Source organism: Canis lupus, chromosome 33 (genome assembly GCF_003254725.2).
Source record: "Canis lupus dingo isolate Sandy chromosome 33, ASM325472v2, whole genome shotgun sequence".
Taxonomy (NCBI): Eukaryota; Metazoa; Chordata; class Mammalia; order Carnivora; family Canidae; genus Canis; species Canis lupus.
The window spans coordinates 28,884,665-28,903,096 of record NC_064275.1 but is presented as its reverse complement, the minus strand read 5'-3'; the positions used below and the strand labels follow the sequence as shown (position 1 = coordinate 28,903,096).

Here is an 18,432-nt window from a genome sequence, read left to right as displayed (position 1 = left end):
CCCCATAAGAGTCAGTGCACATAGGAAAAAATTCCAAATCAGTTTCATACTTAGAGAAGAGTGAGATTAATGCTTCACTGAGTGTAAAACATTAATGCTTTACAGTCTGTTCTTATCTAGGTAACCACAAAGAAATAGTGATGGGAACTTATGAAAGGCACATTATATTTGTTTCTCCCATGGAAATTTCAGTTTTTTAATTTTCCTTAAGCAGTTTTCCCAAGTGATTCCCATTGGAAAACTGTAGGTTAGTCACATATGAAAATTTATTTACTTTACAGTAGAGACTTGACAGTATTAATTTCATTAATGGCTGCCTTTCTCTGAAATCAACTTTGTGTCCCTGAACCACTTTTTTAAATGATATTAAAGTACTTGAGATGACCATCTAGCATTCACCATAAGGATCTGAAAAATAATCAGAGCTGTTGTAGGAATTTTATGATATGAATTGTAACACTGGGTAGATAGTAGACTTTGATGACATTTTAGGTCCCTCATGTAACTCCTTTGATCCTATGATTCTGTAATACTTGATTTGCATATTAATGTATATTTCTGTGATACTAAGGTTGAGGGTTATAAAATTGGATTTTTATTTATTTATTTACTTATTTATTTATTTGTTTATTTATTTGTAATTTAGGCAAATAACCAACCCTTCAAATATTTTATGGGCATCTGTCTCAACCACTCATTTTACATTGTCTGGATAGTGTAATATTTTTTATAGTATTCTGTTTCCATATATTTGTCCTCAGTTTCATCAGAGTTCTAAATGCTGGTAGTCTGCCATTTTAGGAAATTGTATACAATATAGACATGTAAAACAGAAAACAGATCTGGTTTTGAGCTGCATCATTGTCACTTTAAAGAAGGCTTATATATTTCACTACTTTAAGTGAATAAGTCAGCCTCTTATACTTGAGACATTTTACATATATATCAAAGTAATCATGGGAATTATTAGGAGTTTTAGAAAGTCCAGTTTTCTAATTTAAAATCTGTTGATTTTCAGAATGAAGCAATGACTGGTTCTCACACCCAGAACCGAGTCTTCTCTCGAATCACTCTGGCATTAATGGAAGACACTGGGTAAGACACCTGTAAGAATATTATATGAATTGTTATTAAAATGATACAAACATTAAGTTGAATATTAAGATGAAATGAGTATTAGTTTAAGAAAATATATGAGTACTTGAGTGGCTCAGCCATTAAATATCTGCCTTTGGCTCGGGCCCTGATCCCAGGATCCGGGGATTGAGCCCTGAGTCAGGCTCCCTGTTCCTTTGGGAGTCTGCTTCTCCCTCACCCTCTGCCTGCCACTCTGCTGCCTACTTGTGCATGTGCTCTCTCTGTCTCTCTCTCTGTCAAATAAATACATAAAATCTTTAAAATATATATATATTTTTTTACACTGAAATAAAATATTTGAATTTTGTGCAGTTAGCTATCATAACCTATACCAATTCTACTCATTAATTTAATAAATACTTGAGGCCCTGAGGTATAGTAATGAACAGAACAAAATTCCAAGCATTGTGAGATTTATTTTGTAATGAGTATTTTGCATTAGAGGCCACGCTAATATAAAGGAAAGACTAAACAAATCTTTAAAGTTGTGAATGAAATTGATGATGTGTAGATTCCTCGTTTTTAAAGCAGTAGAGCTTTCTGGTAAAGTAGTAGGATGCTGTTTTTAAATGACTCTAAACAATGCTAGTTTCTTTAAGATACCAATAGGTACAGAAACACTGTGGAGTTTGTAAAGTAACTTGTGAAATCATGGCACTGGCGAATTTTATACCACTTTTCCTTTTTCTAGGGCAACACAGCAGTAACATGGGCAAGGTGTTTCTAAATATCTGACAGTATTTTAAAGTTATAGACATGGAAATTAATTTTCAGAAACCCATAAGACTTAAGTTTAGGTTAACTAAGTTGCTTCTCCCAGTAAAAAACATTATTATTTATCTATCCAGGAACCTGGAAATTATCCTTGACAATTCCCTCTCGACACCTCTTAATCCAGTCAATCAAAAGTCTTGTGTAATTTTTAGCTTTGTAAAAAAAAAAAAAAAAAAAAATTTTTTTAGCTTTGTTATCCAGGAATCTATCTACTTTTTTGGTCACCACTGCCGTTATCAAGGCCACCATTATATTTTGCCTGGATTACTGTAGTAGCTTTTTCTTATCTGTCTCCCTGCATTTTAAATAGTCCTTTCTACTGCCCAAAGGCTTTCACATATTCTGCGCAAGTATTCTTGAGAAGTTTCCTTTTTTTTTTTTTTGTATAGTGTCTCACACAGTAAGAAGGATATGTATCATGACCAAAGTACACACATACATATATAAGGGTTAAGAGCAAAGACATTGATATAGGTACCAAGACCATTGACTGATGAAAGAATAGTTTTAAAAGTTACTCCTGGGACAACTGGGTATCTACATGCAAAAGAATAAACCCCTACTACATATGATTATATATAAAGATTAACTCAAAATGAATCAAAGACCTAAATATAAGACCAAAAACTATGAAACTCTTAGAATTGAAGAGCCCAAGATGGCGGAGGAGTAGGAGACCTTAGATTTGTCTGGTCCCAGGAATTCAGCTAGATAGCTATCAAATGATTCTGAACACGTATGAACTCAATTGGAGATCAAGAAAAGAATTGCTGCAATTCTACAAATAGAAAAGCGACCATTTTCTGCAAAAATGGAAAAAGATTGAAAAAGTCACCTCAAAAGAGAGTACAAGAGGCAGTACTGACAGCCAGGGACCTAATCAACATGGATATAAGTAAGATGTCAGAACTAGAGCTCAGAACAGTGATTATGAAGAACTAGCTGGGGTTGGAAAAAGCATAGAAGATACTAGGGAATACCTTTCTGGAGTAATAAAAGAACTAAAATCTAATCAAATTGAAATTAAAAAGGCTATTAATGAGATGCAATAAAAAATGGAGGCTCTAACTGCTAGAATAAATGAGGGAGAAGAGAGAATTGGTGATACAGAAGACAAAATGATGAATAAAGACGCTGAGAAAGAGATAAATAACTACTGGGTCGTGAGGGAAGAATTTGAGAGAATTTGAGATAAAGCAAAATAATATTAGAATAACTGGTATCCCAGAAGAAGAGGAAAGAGAGAGGGGCAGAAGATATATTGAAACGAATTATAGCAGAGAACTTCCCTAATCTGGGGAAGGAAACAGGCATTCAAGTCCAGGAAGCACAGAGAACCCCCCTCAAAATCAATGAAACTAGGTGAACATTTCAACACATAATAGTGAAACTTGCCAATCTCAGAGAAAAGGAAAAATCCTGACATCAGCTCAGGACAAAAGGTCCATAACCTACAGGGTAGAAACATTAGACTGACGGCAGACCTATCCACAGAGACCTGGCAGGCCAGAAAGGGCTGGCATGATATATCAGTGTTGAATGAGGAAAATATGCAGCCAAGAATACTTTATCCAGCAAGATTGTCATTCAAAATAGGAGAGACAAAAAACTTCCAGGACAAATAGAAACTAAAAGAATTTGTCATCAGCCCTGCAAGAAATATTAAAGGGGATCCTTTAAGCAAAGGAAGAACCCAAAAGTAACATACACCAGAAACAGACAATATATAGAAACTGACTCTAAGTAATACAATGGCATTAGATTCATGTCTTTCAGTAGTTACTCTGAATGTAAATGGACCAAATGCTCCAATCAAAAGACACAGGGTATTAGAGTGAATAAAAAAGCAAGACCCATCAATATGCTGTCTGCAAGATGCTCATTTTATTTATTTTTTTAAGACTCTATTTATTTATTCATGAGAGACACAGAGAGAGAGAGAGAGACACAGGCAGAGGGAGAAGCAGGCTCCATGCAGGGAGCCCGACATGGGACTCGATCCCAGGACTCCAGGACCAAGCCCTGGGCCGAAGGCGCGCCAAACCCCCGAGCCACCTGGGCTGCCCAAGATGCTCATTTTAGACTCAAAAACACCTCCAGATTGAAAGTGAGGGGGTGGAAAACCATTTATCATGCTAATGGACATCAAAAGAAAGCTGGTGTAGCAGTCCTTATATCAGACAAATTAGATTTTAAACCAAAGGTTGCAATAAGAGATAAGGAAAAACACTATATTATAATTAAAGGGTCTATCCAACAAGATCTAGCAATTGTAAGTATTTATGACCCTTACATGGGAGCAGCCAATTATATAAACCAATTAATAACAAAATTAAAGAAACACATTGATAATAATACAGGAATAGCAGGAGACCTCACATGCCACTCACTACAATGGACAGATCATTTAAGTGAAAATGAACAAGGAAACAAGGGCTTTGAATGACCAGATGGACTTCACAGATATATTCAGAGCCTTCCATCCTAAAGCAACAGAATACACATTCTTCTTGGAATGTTCTCCAGAATAGATCACATACTGGGTCAACAAATCATGTCTCAACCAGTACCAAAAGATTGGAATCATTCCCTGCATATTTTGAGACCACAGTGCTTTGAAACTTGAACTCAATCATAAGAGGAAATTTGGAAAGAACTCAAATAGATGGAGATTAAAGAGCATCCTACTAAAGAATGGATGGGTCAACCATGAAATTAAAGAATTTTTAAAAATCATAGAAACAAATGAAAATGAAAAGAAAACTGTTCAAAACCTTTGGGATGCAGCAAAGGCGGTCCTAAGGAAGAAGTATATAGCAATAGAAGCCTTTCTCAAGAAAGGTCTCAAATATACAACCTAACATACCTAAAGTAGCTGGAGAAAGAAGAGCAAATAAAACCTAAACCCAGGAGGAGAAGAGAATTAGGTTAGATTAGAATAAAGATTAGAGCAGAAATCAATGAGATAGAAACCAAAAGAACAAAAACAAGCAAAAACTCCCCCCAAAATAAAAAAGCACTAGAACAGATCAAAAAAACGAGGAGCCGGTTCTTTGAAAGAATTAGTAAGATTGATAAACTCCTGGACAGACTTATCAAAAAGAAAAGAAAAAGAACCCAGATAAATAAAATCATGAATGAAAGAGGAGAGCTCACGACCAACACCAAAGAAGTACAAGCAATTAAAAGAACTTATTATGAGCAACAATATGCCAACAAATTAGAAATCTGGAAGAAATCCCTAGAGATGTATAAACTCCCGAAACTGAAACAGGAAGAAGTAGAAAATCTGAACAGACCCATAACCACAAGGAAATTGAAGCAGTAATCAAAAATCTTCAACAAGGGATCCCTGGGTGGCGCAGCGGTTTGGCGCCTGCCTTTGGCCCAGGGCACGATCCTGGAGACCCGGGATTGAATCCCACGTCGGGCTCCCGGTGCATGGAGCCTGCTTCTCCCTCTGCCTGGGTCTCTCTCTCTCTCTCTCTCTGTGACTGTCATAAATAAATGAAAATTAAAAAAATAAAATATTTAAAAAAATCTTCAACAAACAAGAGTCCAGGGCTGGATAATTTTCCAAGGGAATTCTACTAAACATTTAAAGAAGGATTCATACCTTTCCTTTTGAAACTATTTCAAAAAACAGAAATGGAAGGAAAACTTGCAAACTCTTCATTTGAGGCCAGCATTACCTTAATCCCAAAACCAGACAAAGACACCACCAAAAAGGATATATCACTAATGAACACAGATGCAAAAATTCTCACCAAGGTACTAGCCAATAGGATCTAACATTGCATTAAAAGGATTATTCACCATGACCAATTAGGATTTATTCCTGGTTTTTGAGGGTGTTTCAACATCTGCAAATCAGTGTGATACACTACACTGATAAAAGAAAGGACAAGAACCATATGATATTCTCAATAGATGCAGAAAAAGCATTTGACGAAGTACAGCATCCTTTCTTGATTAAAACTCTTCACAGTGTAGGGAAAGAGAGAACATACCTCAGTATCATAAAAGCCATATATAAAAAGCCCATAGCAAATATCATTCTCAATGGGGAAAGACTGAGAGCTTTTCCCCTGAGGTCAAAAACATTACAGGGATGTCCATTATCATTACTGTTGTTCAGCATAACACTAGAAGTCCTAGCTTCAGCAATCAGACAACAAAAAGAAATAAAATGCAAATTGGCAAAGAAGTCAAAATCTCACTCTTCACAGATGACATGATACTCATGTGGAAAACCCAAAGACTCACCCCCAAATTGCTAGAACCCCCAAATTGTTAGAACTTATACAGGAATTTAGCAATGTGGCAGGATATAAAATCAATGCACAGAAATCAGTTGCATTTCTATACACTAACAATGAGACAGAAGAAAGAAAAATTAAGGAGTTGATCCCATTTACAATTGCACCAAAAACCATTAGATACCTAGGAATAAACCTCACCAAAGGGGCAGAGGATCTGTATTCAGAAAACTATAGAACACTCATGAAAGAAATTAAGGAGGACAAAAAGAAATGGAAAAAACATTCCATGCTCATGGATTGGAAGAACAAACATTATTAAAATATCTATGCTACCTAGAGCAATCTATATATTCAATGTAATCCCTATCAAAATACCAGCAATTTATTCAGAGTTGGAACAAATAACCCTAAAATTTGTATGGAACCAGAAAAGATCCTGAATAGCCAAAGGAATGTTGGAAAAGAAAACCAAAACTGGGTTGTGGTAATCCTTTTAATTGTACCGTTGGATCCTATTGGCTAGTATCTTGGTGAGTATTTTGACATACATGTTCATTAGGAATATTGGTCTTTAATTTCCCTTTTTGATGAGGTGCTTGGTTTTGGGATCATAGTAATGCTGGCCTCATAGAAGGAATTTGGAAGTTTTCCTTCCATTTCTATTTTTTGAAACAGCTACATAAGAATAGGTTTTATTTCTTCTTTAAATGTTTGGTAGAATTGCAGCAATGTCCACAATAACCAAACTGTAGAAAGAGCCAAGATATCCATCAGCAGATGAATGGATAAAGAAGATATGGTGTAGACACACACACACACACACACACACACACACACACACTGGAATATTAGCCATCAGAACGGATGAATATTTATCATTTACATCGATGTGGTTGGAACTGGAGGGTATTATGCTGAGGAAAATAAGTCAGTCAGAGAAAGACAATTGTCATATTGTTTCACTGATGTGGAATATAAGAAACAGCACAGAGGATCATAGGGTAAGGGAGGGAAAACTGAATGGGAAGTCATCAGAGAAGGAGAAAAACCCTGAGACTGTTAACTATAGGCAACAAAGTAAGAGTTGCTGCAGGGGATGTGGGTAGGAGAATTGGGTAATTAGGTGATGGGCATTAAGGAGAGCATGTGATGTGATGAGCACTGGATGTTATACACAACTGATAAATTACTGAACACTACATCTAAAACTAAGTATGTACCAAATATTGGCTAATTGAATTTAAGTTAAAAAATAAATAAAATCGTGACTAAGGAAAAAGAAAGAAAACCAAAGCTGGTGGCATCACAATTCCGGACTTTAAGCTCTATTACAAAGCAGTAATCACCAAGACAGTACGGTACTGGCACAAAAACAGACACATAGATCAATGGAACAGAATAGAGAACCCAGAAATATTACCCTCAACTCTATGATCAACTAATCTTCCACAAAGGAGGAAAGAATATCCAATGGAAAAAAGATAGTCTCTTCAACAAATGGTGTTGGGAAAATTGGAAGCCACATGCAGAAGAATGAAACTAGACCGTTTTCTCACACTATACACAAAAATAGACTCAAAATGAATGAAAGACCTAAATGAGACAGGAATCCATCAAAATGCTAGAGGAGAACATAGGCAGTAACCTCTATGACCTTGGCCGAAGTAACTTCTTCCTAGACATGCCTCCACAGGCGAGAAAAAAAGACAAAAATGAACTCTTGGAACTTCATCAAGATAAAAAGCTTTTGTACAGCAAACAGTCAAGAAAACCAAAAGACAGCCGACAGAATGGGAGAAGATATTTGCAAATGACATATCAGATAAAGGGCTAGTACCCAAAATCTATAAAGAACTTATCAAACTCAACACCCAAAGAATCCAATCAAGAAACGGGCAGAGGACATGAACAGAAATTTCTCCAAAGAAGTCATAGAAATGGCCAACAGACATATGAAAAAATACTCAACATCACTTGGCATCAGGGAAATATAAATCAAAACCACAATGAGATACCGCCTTGCATAGGTTAGGATGGCTAAAATTAATAAGTCAGGAAATGACAGATGTTGGCAAGGATGTAGACAAAGGGGAACACTCTTATACTATTGGTGGGAATGCAAACTGGTGCAGACACTCTGGAAATCAGTATGGAGGTTCCTTAGAAAGTTGAAAAATTGCGACCCAGCAATTACACTACTAGATATTTACTCCAAAGATACAAATGTAGTGATCGACGGACACTTGCACTCCAGTGTTCATAACAGCATGTCCACAAACATAGCCAAACTATGGAAAGAGCCCAGATGTCCATCGACAGATGAATGGATAGAGAAGAGGTGGTGTATATTTATACACAATGGAATACTACTCAGCCATCAGAAAATGAAATCTTGCTTTTCTCAACACCGTGGATGGAACTAGAGGGTATTTAGCATAAACTAAATAAAAGTAAGTCAGAAAAAGACAATTATCCTATGATCTCACTCATATATAGAATTTAAGAAACAAAACAGAGGATCATAAGGGAAGGGAGGGAAAAGTAAAACAAGATGAAATCAGAAAGGGAGACAAACCACGAGAGTTTCTTAATCATAGAAAGCAAACTGAGGGTTGCTGAGGGGGTTGGGGTAACTGGATGATGGACATTAAAGAGGGAATGCAATGAATCACTAAACTCTACCTCTGAAACTAGTAATACATTATATGTTAATTAATTGAATTTAATTTTAAAAACTCAGAATCATAAATCATGTAAATCTTAATGATATTGGGGTAAGCAGTGAGTGATTTTTTTAAAAAAAGATTTTATTTATTTATTTGAGAAAGAGAGCATGCAAGGGATGGGGAAGGGCAGGGGGAAAGGGACAAGCAGACTCCCCACTGAGCTCCTTGTTGCAGGGCTCGATCCCAGGACCCTGAGATCATGATTTGAGCCAAAGTAAGATGCTTAACCATCTGAGTTACCCAGGAGACCCAGCAGTGATTTCTTAAATATGATAACAAAAGCATGAGCAACCAAAGAAAGATTAGATAGATTACACTTCATCAAAATTAAAAACTTCTGGCTCAGGATCCCTGGGTGGCTCAGTGGTTTAGTGCCTGCCTTCAGGCGAGAGTGTGATCCTGGAGTCCCAGGATCGAGTACCAGGATCGAGTCCCACATCAGACTCCCTGCATGGAGCCTGCTTCTCCCTCTGCCTCTCTCTCTCTGTGTCTCTCATGAATAAATAAATAAAATCTTTAAAAAAAAACAACAACTTCTGGCTATTTCTCGACTCGATCTTTGTGGCAGTGGCTGCGGTGCCTGTGGTTCAGCACCAAAATGCAGCTTTTTGTCAATCAGGAGCTACACACCTTGATCTCCTGGCCGGTCACCCAGATCAAGGCTCATGTAGCCTCGCTGGAGGGCATCTTTCCAGAAGATCAAGTCCTGCTGCTGGCAGGCCTGCCCCTAGAGGATGAGGCTACTCTAGGTCAGTGTGGTGTCTCCACCCTGGAGGTAGCCAGCTGCATGCTTGGAAGGGTGAAGTCCATGGTTCCCTGGCCTGTGCTGGGAAAGTAAGAGGGAAGACTCCCAAGGTGGCCAAACAGAGAAAAAGAGAAAGAAGACAGGCCAAACCAAGTGGCAAATACAGTACCACTGGTGCTTTGTCAATGTTGTGCCCACCTTTGGTCAGAAGAAAGGCCCCAATGCCAACTCTTAAGTCTGTTGTAATCCTGGCTCTCCCCAATAAAGCCACTTAGTTCAGCCCAAAAAAAGAAAAAGAAAAAGAAAGAAAGAAAAGAAAGAAGAAAACTTCTGTGCTTCAAAGGACACTATCAAGAAAGTGAAAAGGCTGGGATGCCTGGGTGGCTCAGCAGTTGAGCATCTGCCTTTGGCTTAGGGTGTGATCCTTGATTCCGAGGATCAAGTCCCACATCGGGCTCCTTGCATGGTGCCTGCTTCTCCTCACTCTGCCTGTGTCTCTGCCTCTCTCTTTGTGTCTCTCATGAATAAATAAATAAAATCTTTTAAAAAAAGAAAGTGAAAAGGCAACTCACAAAACGGGAGAAAATATTTGGAAATCATCTATCTAATAAAGGTCTAGTATACCCAGAAAATACAAAGAACTCTTATAACTCAACAATACAAAGGCAGCATGATTTAAAAATAGGCGAAGGATGTGAATAGATATTTTCCCGAAGAAAATACAGAAATGGCCCCTAGCTACATGAAATGATTCTCAGCATCATTATTAGGCCTTAGGGAAATACAAATCAAAACTACAATGAGATGCTATTTCACACCCAATAAGATGACCGTAATCAAAAAGACAATAGCAAGTACTGATGAGGATGTGGGAAAATTAGAACTCATATACTGCTTGAGGGAATGTAAAATGGTGCAACCACTTTGGAAAACAGATTGGTAGTCCCTCAGAAAGTTAAACAAATTTATTATATGATCTAGCAGTTTTACTCCCAGTTGCATATCTAAAAGAATTGAAAACATGTCCACACAAAAACCTGTAAATGAATATTCACAGCAACTTTAAATCATAATCAAAATGTAGAAACAACTCAAATATTCATCAGCTGATAAATGGATAAACCAAATGTGGTGTATGCACACAATGGAATATTATTCAGCCATTAAATGGAATGAAGTCAAGGGAATGAAGGGATGGGCTACTAACAGGGAGAATATATTTGTAAAAGGCACATCTGATAAAGGACTATTACCCAAATATATATGAAGAAACCTTAAAACTTAACAATAAGAAAATGAATAACCAGATTAAAAATTAGCAAAAGATCTAAACAGACCGTTCACCAAAAAAGATATATAGATAAGCATATGAAAAGATGCTCCATATTTTAATGCAAAAACATATTGTCAGTAATTATAACATCAATACAAAAATAGTTTGTGACCATTCTGTAAGTTTTTAATGTTTACTAGATTTTGATTTCCTTAATAAACCATTTCATTTCATCTTCTTATTGAGAAATAAATAAAAAGGGAAAAGAAGGAAGGAAAGGGGATCCCTGGGTGGCGCAGCGGTTTGGCGCCTGCCTTTGGCCCAGGGCGCGATCCTGGAGACCCGGGATCGAGTCCCACGTCGGGCTCCCGGTGCATGGAGCCTGCTTCTCCCTCTGCCTGTGTCTCTGCCTCTCTCTCTCTCTCTGTGTGAATATCATAAATAAATAAATAAAATTTTAAAAAAAATTAAAAAAAAAAAAAAGAAGGAAGGAAAGGAATAAGAGAGAAGGAAGAGAAAGGAAGGAAGGAAAACAAAGAAGCATCAACAACAAAGAGACATTCTTCCCACTTCTTGGATTTCAAAACTACATTTTGAAGTAATAGCAGCTAAAGGAAGGAAATGGACTATGTATGAACTCTTAAGTTGAAAATTTAATGTGGTTTGGATGATTGCATTAATCCATTTTTAGAAAATACCACTACCCATTAATTATGGCCCAACCATGAGTTAGCTATCCTGTACTTAAGGACAGTACTCTGTGAACATGAGTGGTAATAAGAGTTCTACCCTAGGATGCTGACTGGTGCAACAAAAAAAGTAAATTAGATGCTATTAAGAAGTCACCTAACAATATATCATGTAAGATGGCAATTGTATTAAAAAGCAGGGGAAAAAATGTCATCAGAGGGACGCCTGGGTAGCTCAGCGGTTGAGCGTCTGCCTTTGGCTCAGGGTGTGATCCTGGAGTCTTGGGATCGAGTCCCACATCGGGCTTTCTGCATGGAGCCTGCTTCTTCCTCTGCCTGTGTCTCTGCCTCTCTCTCTGTATCTCTCATGAATAAATAAATAAAATTTTTTAAAAATGTCATCAGAGAAATGCAAATTAAAACAACAATAAAATACTATTACACACCTGTTAGAATGACCAAAATATGGAACACTGACAATACCAAATGCTTCTAAAGATGTGGGAATGCAAAATGGTACAGCCACTTTGGAAGACAGTTTGTCTTTTTTTTTTTTTTTTTTTTTTAAGATTTATTTATTTTAGAGCATGAGCCAGGAGGGGCAGAGGGAGAGGGAGAGAGAATCTGAAGCAGCCTGATGCGGGGCTCGATCTCATGACCCTGAGATCACAACCTGAGCCAAAATCAAGAGTTGGATGCTTAACCAACTGAGCTATTCATGTGCCCCAGTTTAGCAGTTTTTTTTTTTTTTAATTTTAATTTATTTATGATAGTCACAGGGAGAGAGAGAGGCAGAGACATAGGCAGAGGGAGAAGCCGGCTCTATGCACCGGGAGCCCGATGTGGGATTCGATCCCGGGTCTCCAGGATTGCGCCCTGGGCCAAAGGCAGGCGCTAAACCGCAGTGCCACCCAGGGATCCCTTGTTTTTTTTTTTTTATAAAATAAAACATACTCTTACCATAACAACCCAGCAGTTGTGCTTCTTGGTATTTAATCGAATGAATTAAAAACTTGGTGTCCACTCAAAAATTTATACATGGATTTTATAGCAGCTTTATTTATAATTGCCAATTTATATTTATTCATAAAAGACAACTTTACTTCCAAGTTGGAAGTAAAGTTGGAACTTGGAAGTAACCAAGTTGTCTTTCAGTATGCTAATAGATAATAAATAGACTGTGGTACATCTGGACAGTGGGATATTATTCAAAGCTGAAAATAAATGAGCTATCAAGCCATGAAAAACATGAGGAAACCTTAAATGCATACTACTAGGTGAAAGAAACCAGTTTGGAAAGCTAACATACTGTATGATTCCACCATAGGCAGAATTATGGACACAGTAGAAAGATCAGTGGTTGCCAGGGGTTAAGAGGAGGGGAGGTAATTAGAGCACAGAAGATTTTAAGGGCAGTGAAGTTATTCCACATGATACTGTAATGGAGAATACATCTTCTACATTTGTCCAAACCTATAGAATGGACAACACCAAAAGTGAACCCTAATGTTGACTATGTCTTGGAGTGTAAGTTCATTGATTGTAATAACGTAGCACTTTGTGGATAGTGAGGGAGGGTATATGTGTTGTGGGACAGGAGATATATGGGAACTCTGCCCTTCACACTCAGTTTTGCTGTGACCCTAAAACTGCACCAAAAAATAAAATCTAGAGGAGCCTGGGTGGCTTACTTGGTTAAGTGTCTGACTTGATTTCGGCTCAGGTCATCATGTCTGGATCAGGAGATCAAGTCCTGCATCGGGCTTCCTGCTGGGTGTGCCGTCAGCTTGGGATACTTTCTCCTTCTCTCTCTCTCTCTCTCTCTCTTTTTCTCTCAAAAAATAAAATTTAAAAAATAAAATCTAGCTACACTTACAGTGAGTATAATGTATAGAGAAGTTGAATCACTGTGTTGTACACTTGAAGCTAATGTGACCTTGTATGTCAACTGTACTCAGAAAATTTGATAAAATATTTTTAAACAAGGAAGTGAAGGACTAATACATGTTATAACATGTATAAACCTTGAAAACATTATGCTAAGTGAAAGAGAACAGACACATGTCAACCTAAAATTGTCAGGAGGCAGTAATTAAAAGTGTTTATTTGGGATAAAAAAATTGCAATTTGGAGTACACAGATTGGGACAGCAACCCAAATAGTGTCCTGGTAGGGAGCAGAAGTCAAGTATTTTTAAAATAAAAAGTAAATGCATGTACAAGTTTCATAAAAAGAATTTTGTTTACTTTTGGCAGCAGAAAACAAACCTTGGCTGAACAGAACTGGTTGCTCAGGCTGTTGCTGACTGTTGCAAGTTATGAGTGTTTATGCAGAATCCCTAGAGTGTTTGCCTTTTGGCCCAGTTCAGAAGTTCATAGTTCCACCCAGTAAGGATGTGCATAAAGCCCATCTCCTTTTTTTTTTTTTTTTTTTAAATTCATGACAGACACAGAGGCAGAGACACAGGCAGAGGGGGAAGGAGGCTCCATGCTGGGAGCCCGACATGGGACTCGATCCCGGGTCTCCAGAATCACGCCCTAGGCTGTAGGCGGCGCTAAACCGCTGAGCCACCGGAGCTGCCCTAAAGCCCATGTCCTTTAAAACATTTTTTTTTTATTTTTTTAATTTATTTATGATAGGCACACAGTGAGAGAGAGAGAGGCAGAGACACAGGCAGAGGGAGAAGCAGGCTCCATGCACCGGGAGCCCGATGTGGGATTCGATCCCGGGTCTCCAGGATCGCGCCCTGGGTCAAAGGCAGGCGCCAAACCGCTGCGCCACCCAGGGATCCCTAAAGCCCATGTCCTTAACGGCCTCCTGGCTTCATTTTAAAATCCCCTGACAGGGCACCTGCGGGGCTCAGTCAGTTAAGCACCTGCCTTTGGCTCAGGTCATGATCCCAGAGTCCTGGGATCGAGTCCCATGTCAGGCTCCCTGCTTCTCCCCCTGCCCATCCCGCCACTCATGCTTTCTCTCTCTCTCTCTCTCTCTCTCTCTCTCTCTCTCCTTTCTCAAATGAATAAATAAAAATCTTTTTTTAAAAATTGCTTACAGTAAAAACCGTTGACAAAAGTGACTCATTTTATTTTGCCTTCAGAAACAAAAGACTAGATCTCATTTTTATGACATGTCCAGAATAGGCAAATCAGTAGATTACTGGTTGCAAGGGACTACCGGTCATGCTTTAGTGACGTTAGCGACTAATTATGGGTACAAAGTGACCATAATGATTAGTGATTACTAATGGGGACATAGTTTTTTAGGGGGTGATGGAAATGTTCTGAAATTAGGTTTAGCTTCAGACCACTGGAATAAAGCAAATCAAATGAATTTTTTTTGTTTCCCAGTAAAAGTTACATTTATACTATACTATAGTCTATTAAGTGTGTTATACCATTATGTCTAAAAAAAGACAATGTACATACCTTTTTATTTTTTTAAAGTGATCTGTACACAAAATGTGGGGCTCATGTCCCTGAGATAAGAAGTTGCATGCTGTACAGCCAGGCTCCTCACAATGTACATACCATAATTTAAAAATATGGGATGCCTGGGTGGCTCAGTGGGTTAAGCATCTAACTCTTGGTTTTGGCTCAGCTCATGATCCTGCAGTTCTGGGACCAAGTCCCACGTCGAGCTCTGTGCTCAGCCCCCACTTGTGCTACTCTCTCTCTCTCTCTCTAAAATATAAGTAAATAAAATCTTTAGAAATACTTTATTGGTTGGAGTGCCTGGCTGGCTGTTTCACTTTCTGTATTGTTCATGTATTCACTTTAATACCACTTTTCATTTTCTTCATGAACTTTTATTTTATATTCACAACTTGGCTAACTGGTGCAAGAGCCCTGCCTCAGCTTTTGACATCCCTTCCTCATTAAACTAAATCATTTCTAGCTTTTGATTTAGTGAGAGCTATGTGACGGGAGCAGAGGGAGAGGGAGAAGCAGACTCCCCACTGAGCCTGAAGTCTGACATGGAGCTTGATCCCAGGACCCTGAGACCATGACCTGAGCCGAAATCAGCAGTTGGACACTTAACCGACTCAGCCACCCAGACGCCCTCACCAAAGGGTATTACCTGGCCTGATCTCAGTATTGTTGTGTCTCAGGGAATAGGGAGGCCCGAGAAAAGGGAGAGAGACAGGAGCAGTCAGCGGAACAGTCAGAATGCACATGACGTTTATTGTTGTTGAGCGTGTGGTGCCTGTTGCCCCCAGTTATGATAGTTACATCAAAGATCACTGATCACCATTACAAATACAATAATCACGAAAGTGTTTAAAATATTGGAAAACTACCAAAGTGTGACACAGACAGGAAGTTAGCAAAATGGTTCCAGTTGACTTGCTTGACCCTAGGTTGCCACAAACCTTCATTTATGACAAAAAAAAAAAAAAAAAAGGTAGTATCTGCAAAGTGTAGTAAAGTGGAATGCAAGAAAATGAGGTATGCCGGTCGTGGTATTGGTTGTACAACCCTGTGAATGTATTAACGACATTGAATCACACAAACTATAAGGGTGTATTTGTCTACAATTCATACATAGGATGTGAATTGTATCTCCATTTTTTGATACAGCACACTGACACTGAAGCCAGAACCGGAGATTCAAATCCCATCTTTGCTACTTGCTGTATCTTTCCCTCAGTTCTTTCATCTGTAAAATAGGGATAAAATGAGATATCTACCTCATAGAGTTTTTGAGGCTTTACTTAGTTAATATATGTAAGGAGTACAGTGTTTGCACATGTAAGTACCAACTAAGGTATTAGCTCTTGTATACAAAACCGAACCAAAGTTCATGGAACAATATTATCCTACTACCAACAATGCAGTCCTTTTTTTCTATTCTATTGATTTTAGTAGAAAGAGAAATAAATGTTAAGATACAGTAAATTGACTTCACAAACCTCCAGTGCCACTGAGGAACTCTGTTTCCAGTGCTTCGCCTCCTCCCTCAGCTAATTTGTGCTCATCCTTTGGGTTTGACTAAAAGTTGTTTCTTCAAACAAACCTTTCCTAATTCCCCAGACTTAGATTTCCCTATTAATATGCTGCTGTTAGCACCTTATACTTATCCTCTGTAGCCCTCATCCCAGTTGTAACTTTTTTTTTAAATATCTGCCTTCCCCACTAGATTTTAATCTTCATGAGGGAAGGAACTCTGTTTATTCATTGGTGTAGCCTTCTCATTAAACAAAGTGCCTAATAAGTGCTTAATAACTGTCGACTCATAGGAAGAGCTGCAAAGATGGTGTCAGGAAGCTTTCACGAAATGTAGCTGGAATGCCTAGTTGGTGATTGAGTGACATAGTGCTGATACTATGCTCTATACTCAGTCTAGACTAGATATGGTAATTCCCAGGGGAATCTAATTGCTTTACATTTTGTCCATAGGGAGAAGGATTGCCTAACCTAGGCACTGCTAAAATAATTGCTAGTGTGCAATACTGATCTGTTACTACCTAGACAACTTGACCTGCTGTGAGAATACATGAGCTGTTTAACATGAGTCACGTTATAAGCTGTAGAGGTTGCAGGCATTTCGGTTAGTGGAGTGCTGAGATTCATGTCTTCAGCTTCTCTTTCAGAGAGTTCTGTCCTTTAACAAAAAGAAGATTTTGAGGGGTGCTTGGATGGCTCAGTTGGTTAGGCATCTGCCTTCAGCCTAGATCGTGATCCTGGGGTCCTGGGATCGAGCCCTGGGGTTGGGCTCCCTGCGTAGGGGGAGTCTGCTTCTCCCTCTTCCCCTGCTCCTACTCTCTCTCAAATAAGTAAATAAAATCTTTTAAAAAAAATTTTAAGGGATAAGGTTTTAAAAGATTCTGAAAAAAAAAAAAAGAAAAAAAAGATTCTGTATCACATATTTCTGTTTGTGTTTGATTTTGTGGGATGGTAGGTGTAATGAAGGGAATAAGTCTTGTCATTCCCTCAGCCTTTGAGACTATGTTTTTATTTACTGTTTTGGTAATGCTAAAGGGACAAGGTGTAATACAAAAAGGTTAGAATCTGGGGCACCTGGGTGGTTCAGTCAGTTAAGCATCGACTTTGATTTTAGCTCAGGTCATGGTCTCAGGAACATGAGATCAAGCCCCATGTCAGGCTCACACTGAGTCTGCTTGAGATTCTTTCCCCCTTCTCCTTACCCCTCTGCCCCACCCCCTAGTGTACACATACACATTCCTGTGTCTCTCATTCTCTCTCAATTATTTTTTAAAAGGTTAAACTTTTTTTATAATTTTATAATTTTTACAAAATAATCTTTTTTAAGTATTTTATTTATTCCTGAGAGAGAGAGAGAGAGGCAGAGACACAGGCAGAGGGAGAAGCAGGCTCCATGCAGGGAGCCCGACGTGGGACTCGATCCCAGGTCTCCAGGATCAGGCCCTGGGCTGAAAGCGGCGCAAAACCACTGAGCCACCAGGGCTGCCCAAAATCTTATTTTTAAGAATAAAGAAGAAAAACCAATAAAAGTCGGCTCCAAGTTTTTGTTTAAATTTGCTAGGAAACCAAATAAATGTGGGGTTTTTTCCTGAAATTAGAACATTTTTAAAGTATTAGACATAATATTCATATGTCTTATTATAACGGTGTTGTTTTTAGTCACAAGCAGAGGCCAGAGAAGCAAGAAACTAGGGCCAACTGAATCATTTTGGGTAAAGTTTATCCAACTAGTAATTGCACTATTTGTTCCTCGACTTACTCCCTTGTCTTTTTCTCTCATTCTCTTTTGTTTCTTTGTCTCTTAATCCCTTTGTCTCACACCATAACTGTTTTCTACTCTGACTTTTACTATCTTTGAAAATTACAGTTGACAACCTATTTTG

At 38.3% G+C, this 18,432-nt stretch overlaps 1 protein-coding gene and 1 pseudogene across 3 annotated transcripts in view; both read left to right on the top strand.

Moving 5' to 3' along the window:
* The window catches only part of LMLN (leishmanolysin like peptidase), an 89,936-nt gene that overhangs the window by 36,404 nt on the left and 35,100 nt on the right, over positions 1 to 18,432 (top strand). For all 3 annotated transcript variants that reach the window (XR_007407900.1, XM_025474636.3, XM_025474617.3), the window contains exon 11: positions 1,019 to 1,095. Coding sequence is in view for 2 of the 3 variants with exons in the window: in XM_025474636.3 (XP_025330421.1) it covers positions 1,019 to 1,095 (77 nt within the window). In the remaining variant the exon portion in view is untranslated. The remainder of the gene's footprint in view (positions 1 to 1,018; positions 1,096 to 18,432) is intronic.
* On the top strand, positions 5,468 to 11,191 carry LOC125754234 (FAU ubiquitin-like and ribosomal protein S30; annotated as a pseudogene).